Source organism: Chelon labrosus (assembly GCF_963514085.1).
Source record: "Chelon labrosus genome assembly, chromosome: 5".
NCBI classification, from domain to species: Eukaryota; Metazoa; Chordata; class Actinopteri; order Mugiliformes; family Mugilidae; genus Chelon; species Chelon labrosus.
The window spans coordinates 16,676,287-16,685,637 of NC_140341.1; the positions used below are offsets into that span (position 1 = coordinate 16,676,287).

The following is a 9,351-nucleotide window of genomic DNA, read 5'->3' on the forward strand; positions in this document are numbered from 1 at the left end:
TGAAAAAAGGATGCTCAAACCATGTGCAGTGTTGTTCAGAAGAACACATTTATTTTATATTATTTACTGAAAATATATTCACTCAGACCACACTTGGAGGCAGTCTGGGTTACAGAATTTGCATCATATACCCATATCTGGATGCACACGCAACAAACAGCTACTGCACCTTTAATGATGTTGCATCTATTTGCACACAAAACTCAAAACTGTGCATCTGGAGACACATTTCAAACACACATACTTAGAGCTGGATATTTGTTTTCACTCAAGATGCGTGTTAATACCAGGTCTGAACAGAGCCATAGAATTTACTCAAAGAATACAAATAAATCAGCAAATTCTAACAACTAAAAAAGATAAAATCAAAGACTTTATTTAACATGTAGTTTTAATGATTATTTTATTATGAAAATAACTGATCAAATAAATGAGTTGCTTGGCTTGGCTTATGCAAAATAAAAATGGTTGCAATCATACAGTTGATGACTCCGGAGGCTCTTCTTGGGTAGCGTCCTGATGAACTCCTGGCACAGACTCTATCTCAGTGGCAGAGACTGACTGGCTGATCTCTCTCAGTGAAGCCTTAGTTAAGTCCAGACATGCCTGCTTTAGGATCCGACGCACCTTTTTGCCCATGAGCATGTACAGCAGGGGGTTAATGCAACTGTTGAAAAAGCCTAAACTGGTGGCGAGAGGAAAGCCAGTTCTCAGTACATTGTTGAGGTAAAATGAGGAGTGCATGGATAACTCCATCAAGCTAAAGGCATGAAAAGGCGCCCAGCAGAAAAAGAAGGCCAGAATTACTGCAGTGACTGTTTTGGAGAATCTAGACAATCGAAAGGAACCCCTAGATCGATTTACTTTGATTGTCAAAAGTATACCTGTCACACTTATAGCGGTGAATGGCAGAAGGAAGCCCATAGTGGTACGGATGACCACTATTGTAATATGTCTCATGGCCGCTATGTGTCTGTCATGTGAATGGAAGTTGTTGAAGCACACCACCTTGTCCTGCAAGCGCATGGTGTCACGAAAGATCAGAGTGGGAAAGCTCATGACAGCAGCTAGCATCCACATGCAACCACACGTAACCCAGGCTCTGTCTCGTGTGCGATACTTTCGAGACCAGTCGAGATGGACCAGAGAGACATACCGGTCTATACTGAGAATCATGAGAAATAGCACGCTGGCGTACATGTTCAACACAGATACAAATGAGTTGATTTTACACATGGGGTTTCCAAAGCCCCAGTGGAAGTCCCGCAAGATGTAGTCAATGTAGAAGGGAAGAAAAAGCACAAAAACAAAGTCCGCCATGGCCAGATTGAGCAGCCACACACTGGTGACGGTCTTTTTGCTTCTAAATGCTGTCACCCAAATGACTGTTCCATTTCCAATCACACCAACCACGAAGCATATAATGTAGATTACCACTGAGATAATGTGCGTCGGTTCCATCTGACTGTGGTCTTCCTTTATGTCGCCATTTTCCGGGTCATACTCATAGGAGTAGTTGCCATAGTCTTCGTAGTCCGCCATCGTTGCAGGGATGTGACCTCTGTCCTGAAGCTATCTGCGGGAAGGAAAATGTCATGAAGTTGCATTCCTTTAAGGTGATCTGTAAACACAACAACAGTGTATGCATCCTAAAACACATCCTCAAACCTTATGCTGGTCGTGTGTTCGTCGGGTTGTTCTCCAGAAAAGATACAGCTATCTATCTGTCTTTCTGTCCTTGTCGTTCCTCTTTCCGGTCACTCGGTTCCTTTGTTGACGTTAGAGCTGGGTGTATCCTGAGAAACTGTGGAACATTGTGTCAACATTTTGGAGAGCGTGAGATGTTTCACTGATGAGGCAAAGAGAGCCATCACAGCATGGTACATTTAGCCTGGAGGCGCTGACACATTCTTACAAAATTTATACAAGATTTTGGTATCGGGATGAAAAATAAACACACTCCGTACATTCGTCATCTTTATCAAAAGCACACATGCAGCCAGCTATCAGGACGAAGGTCAGAATAGGGCTGATGGATGCTACAGTTTTTACTCAAGTCATATTAGAAAACACACCTACCACAACTCAGTGGTCTGGTGTGAATGTTGGGCAAGGAAACATTTCAGACATGTTTTTCATGGGCTATTTCTAGTCTCGATTACATAATACAATGTACTCACACAATGGCTCTCAATACACAACAACAACAGTTAAAGGAGGAAACGGGAATTTGAGCCCTCAATAATAACATCATCAGTCTAAACAATTACATTAAGAAAACAAGATAAAGGCTTAATGAAACAAGATGCTGTGTTGAGCATGAAGAAATAAAAAGCCAAAACTGGACGTCGATGATAACGTCTCCGTGAACGACAGAGGAATTATAAATAATAAAAACAAACATCAAGCAAACCAATTAAAAACTTAAAAGAACAGGACTCTGCTAAAAAAAGAAAAGAAAAGAGAAAATACGTGGACAAAATGCTGAAAGCGGAATCAGTGCCATTCGAAAAGCAGAAGTTTCTATAGAAATACGTAAATCCCAGGGAAAACTGGAATTACATAGTTTCTAAGAACTATAAACAAAGTGAAGAGTCTCTGCCACATACACACTGACATATTAATAAGACCTTTTTCTTTCGGACTTTGGATGCAGCGCTTACCTAAAAGTGCAGCGCTCTCTTCGGATGGTATCTGGATAAAAACACCAGCAGCTCCCGGTAGAAAGCGGCGGCTATTTTAGCCTTTTAGCTCAGTTTCTCTTGGCCCCGTCCTCCTTAACTTCGCAGTCGGCTGCAGAGACTCTCCATCGGCGGCATGAGTAGTCTTTCCGTGAGTCCATCCAAACTAAACTCCGTTAACTTTGTCAGGCGGAGGGACTGAGATGTGCAGAGGGTGCGCCTGCAAAGGGTGACGCGTCAAACGTCGACCACAGGGAGAAGAAAAGTTATTGGTCAGCCGCATGGAATGAAGAATGCTTTTATTCAGCGGGGCTGTGGCCGCTTCTCAAAACTGCAAAGTAAACCATCAACGCATGCCTCCCTCCCCCGGGATTTTCACGGAAAAGTTTTCGAAGTTGCAGATTTTCATTTCTCGGCCAAAGACTAAATACTGTAGGCTACAGTCTGTGGCCTGTCCTCCTTCTTCTGCTTGACTTGGCGTTACCATTAGCATAAGTGTATACACTTCTATGCTATAAATAAAATTGAATGTTTATAACATTATAAAACTGAATAATATTTACAAAACCCCAAATCCCAGATTTTGATCTGTGCCCTTTTAAAATATTATTTAAGCTTTTTTTCATTATGTAAGTCAGGATGGCTGTCACTCATCTGATGCATCTGACTCATCTGTTATTAGGGTTAACCCTGACTCTGATGTTGATCAGCCAATATATGAAAACTTGACACCATGACACTCTTAATTATTTTTGATTACGGCAGTTTAGGTTCTACTTAAGATAGAGAAGACACTTTGGAGACACTAAACTGAGCCAATGGCCACCCCTAACACATGCAATCTGTGCATCTGTGCCTAAATCGCACACCCCATTAATTTATCACTGCACTACTGCACCACTGCTTGTCAAGTTCCACGGCTGCTACATACATACATCATAAATTCATTATGCAGCTCTTTAATGTCTCCTTGCCTGGTACACACCCACAGCTTTGAAGCTCCATGTGCAGCGCACAGTCTCCAAACTATGCACGCACAAGCTGCGATAACTCTGATGAGGGGTTATTTTCTGATTGAAGCTCCTCCAGAGACTCACAACAGACATTATGCAACAGATTTCAGACTGCCAGTTCCTGATTTATGTGGTAAATACGTGACTCTCAACAGACGGCAGAAGTGCAGTTAAACAATTACTATTATTTGTCCAGGCCATTTCATTCTTTATTTCATTCTTTAACTAGCACCTCCCATAATTCAACACAATAACTTCATTTGTTGGCACAGTGGTGTGGTGGTTAGCACTGATGCCTCACAGCAAGAAGGTTCTGGGTTTGAATCCGGCTGGGGCCTTTCTGTGTGGAGTTAGCATGTTTTCCCTGTGCCTGCCCGGGTTCTGTCAGGGTACTTCGGCTTCCTCCCCTTGCAAACACCAGTGTAGCGCCATGTACATCCACCTCTCCAACCTTCATAACTTTATTTTCTGCACTGCTATACACAGTCTTTCACTGTCGGCAGCAGAAGTAAAGATGTTCTGCAAAAATGTCCAATATGAAGGTAATTACAAGGGGAAACTGGCTTTCACATACAAAAAATATTGTACATTTCTGTAAAAATCACAACTCTTTGAGAAAAATACAGACACATGCCTGCACACACAGCCTGTCATCAGTGCAAACATGTTGCCCTTCTGTCCACACCTCAGTCAGCGATGGCACGGCAGGTTCTCAAGAGCAAAACACCTGATGGTCCCATCGCTCACAGAGTGGGTCTTTCGTGTCCTGTGTGATTTATTGTCAGTTTAATTCCTTACATCATGTATTTTCTTTATCGCATGTTCTTTGATAGTGTGTTTTTGTAACTGTGCATCGGCATAGTGATATGTGTTAGCAAGAGGCTCAGTGTGCTAGGAGATAAGTAGATGATAAAATGTTTGTCGCAGCGACCAGTATGTAAAAACATCGACTCTTCTTGCACACTGGGCTCATTTGTGCTGAGTCAATCTGCAAATGCTGAATTAAAATAAGTATAGCACACTAAAAATCCATATAATTACATTTAACAGGTACTAGAAGGAACCTAGCAGTACAAAAAGACTGGCCCTTGTAGAATAAATTGGTCAAATTCATGTAAACACTGCTGCTTATTTGTCCTTTTTGTGTTTGTCAGACAGCCAGACCATCTTGTCTCAGTCTCCAGCAACACAAAATGACCATCTCATTCCTCTGTGGACCATTCAGCCCTGAGGGAGGAGCTGTCCCATCCCTCAGCAGCTCTCTGTGTGTGTGTGTGTATGTGCGCTCAGAAAGGAAAGAGGCAAACTCGCTTGGAGGACCAACACTGCCTATATACATAAATGTATATAGTAATACTGTATGCCAGTGAAAGCACCAAAATTATATTAAGAATAAATGTATGATTAATACAATTTCTGTTTTCCCTTTTTATTTATAATTTACTATTTTGTTTGTGTATTTGTCAAAAGTTTCATTTCCATTTCTATGTTTTTCTGTTATTTTCCCCTTTGCCTTATTTATGTCCCCATACTTATTTATCCTTATGCATTTCTTCTTCATTATAGAAAAGAGGGCGATTCATCTCATGATTCCCTGAGTGCACTGTAAATGCAAACATTGTCCTGACTTATGATGAATTAGTGCATTTAAGTTAATTCATACTAGTTTTTTTAAGTTTACTGTCTCTCACCGAGTTTTCTGCACTTTTTAACAGTTACAGAGCTGTGCAGCCCTGTGCGCATCTACCGCCAGCGCCAATTCCGCCAAACTCATTCAAACGCAAGAGGTCAAAGCCGTGCACCTGGACCCAGTGCTCTCACCGAAGGCTGGCTCTAACGTTGATTTCTTTAAGTTTAAAGCTTTTGTTTGTAATCTTGTCAATATAATTTAATGTTTGGAATGAGAGTTGTTCGAAGAAAGCTGACATCTCTGACTTTCCGACTTTCTGTTGGCATATTAGCTTGTGTGTGTCTGTGCGTGTTCACAGACGTTAGCAGCAGTTCAACATTAGCGAATCCGATTAAAAGTGCTTTGACTCTGTCTGGATGAACCCCAGTGTAGTGTTAATATTTAACATGTCTACGCCGGTTCCTGTCTGTTAGCTGCTGGATTCCGACGCGCTGCTAATTTAGCTGTATGACTTAACCAGTTAGCTTAACAGGCTATGGGCGGGATGCTTGTGCTGGGACGTAAACATTAGCTAAGGTCAGTCCAGACGGTGTGTGTTTATTCGTTACAGTTTGTAGACACAACATTCAAACTGAGCGCTTCTTCTCGGGCTCAGTACACCCCCGCTGCTCCAGACAGAAGTCATAACTGACCCAGTAGAGAAAGGTAAATAAAGTCCGAGTGAAGCGCTGGAGCAGCGGGCCAGTCCACGCGGTAAGCACGGAAGTACGCTACCGTCGTACTTTTCTAAAATGTCATGTTATCATAGCCGCCACAACCGTACATTACACTCAATAATGTGTATAATGTGTACACTTATTTATAACTACAGTATTTTGATAAATGTTGTCACCTGGCACAGATTAGTGACTTTACCCAGTTTGGTTTATTTCATGCAGGTGGTATGACCCTAAATACTAAAACCAACAAACCAACCCAGAAGAAAGGAAACAGGTGGGTACTGCTTTCATTTAGACATTCAGAAATGCAGGTCAGATTAATTAGTGATTTTGCCTGAATAAGGAGTTTCTCATAGACACTGCAGTCTGTTTTAATACACTAATCTGGAAACATTGTTGAAACAATATTAATAAGTTCATCATTTAATCTTGCTTAGATATGAAGGACATGAGGATGTGGTAACACATGAGTGTTAAAATTGTACTGATTTAATACATTTCTATGTTATTTTTTTTTTTTCATATAGCCTACCTTAGGTGGTGTCTGTGGCAGTGAAGTTGGTGGCAGTTAGAAGAGAGGTACCCTCGGTCACCAAGACTGTATTGGCCACCAGGGTGCCAGATAACTAGTTATCTGGCACCGCAGCTTTTCGTCCCACTACACCTCCTGCCTCACTGCTGCTTCGTTGATAAGAAGCTTTCTAAGAACTCTTAGTAATTTTTATTTCATGTTTATTTTTGTGTCTTAGTTTGATTCACCATTGCAAAATTATTACATTAAAAACCTTTAAAAAATGATGATAAATGTGACAAATGTTTTTTGGTATTGTCTTATAGAATATAGACAACTGTTTGGTGTTTCCAAAACAGATTCGACTGTACAAAAAGATTTAAAGACTGTACAATATAGGTGACTAAACAGTCTTAATATAATACATTTTACACTTTTATTTCTATCACTGGATTTAAATATAAAATATAATGACGAATAATAACAATGATAAATAATTAGTAACATCTCAATGGGCAGGTTTCTAATCCCAAATACTTCAACATTAGACATTACAATAGGTGGCCACGGTCTCTTTTAGTCTAATTTATTGTTCTCCTGTATTTTTTTGTGTCTACTGGAAGAGGGATGCAGTGGACGTGTAAGTTCTGCACTTTTGTCTCTCCAAAACGAGGCCAGCTATTAAAGCATCATAGCAACGTGGCTTCACAAGAACCTCCCCAATACCATGTCTTCATCAGCAGTGTATTTGCACATTCAACTTTGGTAAACCCCATTTAAAAACTAAGTATATGTGGTGCTAAAGAGATATTCTGACCTTTTATTTACCCCCCCCCCCCCAGTTTGCAAATGAACAGCATGTTGATTATTATTGTTGTTGTTTACAGATACTGAAATAAAAAAAACATGTTTGTAATGCCATTTTGTGAATTCTTCTTAGCTAAACTAAGGTATGTTAAGTGCACTTAAGGTATGTTAAGTGCATTTATTTAAAATTAAGTACTGCTCTCTTACTTTGGCACAGTATATTAAGTTAATGTGGCTTACCTTTATTGAGTTTCGGTCAAGTTGAGTTTACTTAAAGAAATTTAGGAAATTTTTTACTTAGGCTGTGTTCAGATCCATGAATCCTTCTGTTTCGATTAATGTTTACTTGCAACGGCCATGACACACCAAGCTGAAGGTCGGCTATTTTCCGTTGTCAGGCCTTCAGCAAGTGTCTGTAGTCCTAGTTTTTCCAACGTGACCTGCGCCTTGAGCACTTTTCAGCTGCTCTAACTCTTCCTCACGGACCGTATATACCTCCTAAGCTCTTAATAGCTTGCTAGCATCCCAGCTTACAGTAGCTCTTACCCTTTCAAATGACAAATACAGACTGCTGCCACTAGCTCGTATGAAGAGTTGTAGCAGCATGTCTGTGAAGTTTCTCAGTTGTTCAGTTCATGGTATAGCCAAAGAAATCACCACTGACTGTAGCCCCCGAGGTGTGTTCAAGTGCAACTTTTTGGCCCAGACACAGCAGACCTGAGGTGACATCACAGTCGGTGGCTGTTCCTTTAGACAGATTTTCAGACGATGTTGTCTACTCATTTTGTCATCTATAAATCTCTTTCTCGATCATCCATCAGGAGAGCTTGAAAATGCAGACCCTCACTTTTTTTACAAAATAAGAAGAAAATAACAATTTGTTTGTTCAATCGCCCCAAATATTCAGCTTACTATATACTTTCATGACTATGACAGACAATGGATTAGCAGCTCACCACTTGCTGTTGTTGTCACAGTGATGGGAGAAACTCTGGCTTGGAGTGGTCCATGAATTCAGAATTAATTCAGAATGAATGTATAATTATTTTACCTAAGTTTATCTAAGTAATTTATTATCAGTCACACACAAACACACTGGTAAATTGAATGTGAAAATGCTTACATAGGATATGTGCTGCGTGTGTGCTGCTGATCTCTAACATCAACATTTGCCTGATAAATGGGCCTTTCTTAAGGGACAATAAATATGCAAAATTGCAGATTCCATTTAGCTGCTTCAGCGTCAGAGTCATGCCGGTTCACTGCCACACAGATAATATTATTGTAATGCATTCTGATATTTTCCACAAAAAATACCTATTATTGATGACTGGATGTAATCGACTAATGCCCATCAACGGTACAACACCTGGACAAGAGCTGCAGTGAAATATAAGTGTATATCATCTTTAGTACGGTCAGTTATAAGAAGTCTTTTGTATGATAAAAGTGTGTATTTTATTCTTGTTTTGATAGCCTTTGCTCTGTTGTTAATCCAGCATTGTTAGCATAGTTGAGTATATTTTCATAATGTGGGCTTGCCGAGAGATTTCAACACTTTTTTTTTCCACCGGTGATGAACAGCACTAACAGCTAGACATTGTCTTTAATCAGTGAACAATAGGCATAAAAAAAATAGTAGCTTTATCCTTATATCCTGTTATTGTCTACCAGGGCGGCCAAAGCATTAAATATAACTACAGGGGACCACAGTCTGATTTAATGTTTCACTTTGGTGCATAGTAATTATAATGTAACCAGCATGTGTTGTTTATTATTTATGACATATCCTGGTGAAGGATGCTGTGTCAGTGGTAACTTCCTATCTCTCTCTGGCTGTTGTGCAACCGGGCTCTAGTGGTCCTGAGGGGAGGAAGAAGGACATCTTTGAGCTCATCTAGGAGGAGCCTGCCGGGTTGACTTCCAGTAGCTGCCTGGCCACCGCCTTCTTTCAGCTCCCCCCCTCTCCTCCCCTCCCTTCCTCCTCCTC

General features: G+C 40.6%; 1 protein-coding gene across 2 annotated transcripts; it reads right to left on the minus strand.

Annotated features, from left to right (window-relative positions):
- Positions 1 to 26: 26 nt before the first annotated feature.
- On the minus strand, positions 27 to 6,930 carry cmklr2 (chemerin chemokine-like receptor 2). 2 transcript variants are annotated; one of them, XM_084545252.1, is made up of 4 exons: positions 6,576 to 6,930; positions 2,664 to 2,901; positions 1,669 to 1,804; positions 27 to 1,576 (listed from the first exon to the last, which is right to left on the minus strand). In XM_084545252.1, the coding sequence occupies exon 4, from the start codon at positions 1,540 to 1,542 to the stop codon at positions 475 to 477; it is 1,068 nt and encodes a 355-aa protein (XP_084401378.1). In that variant the 5' UTR covers positions 1,543 to 1,576; positions 1,669 to 1,804; positions 2,664 to 2,901; positions 6,576 to 6,930; the 3' UTR covers positions 27 to 474. The 2 variants fall into 2 exon arrangements, with proteins under 2 accessions (XP_084401378.1, XP_084401379.1); XM_084545253.1 differs by lacking the exon at positions 6,576 to 6,930 and adding an exon at positions 4,380 to 4,397.
- Between the last annotated feature and the right edge of the window lie 2,421 nt (positions 6,931 to 9,351).

Coding starts and splice junctions, on each gene's coding strand:
- cmklr2 (XM_084545252.1), bottom strand. CDS start 1,542: ATGGCGGACTACGAAGACTATGGCAACTACTCCTATGAGTATGACCCG.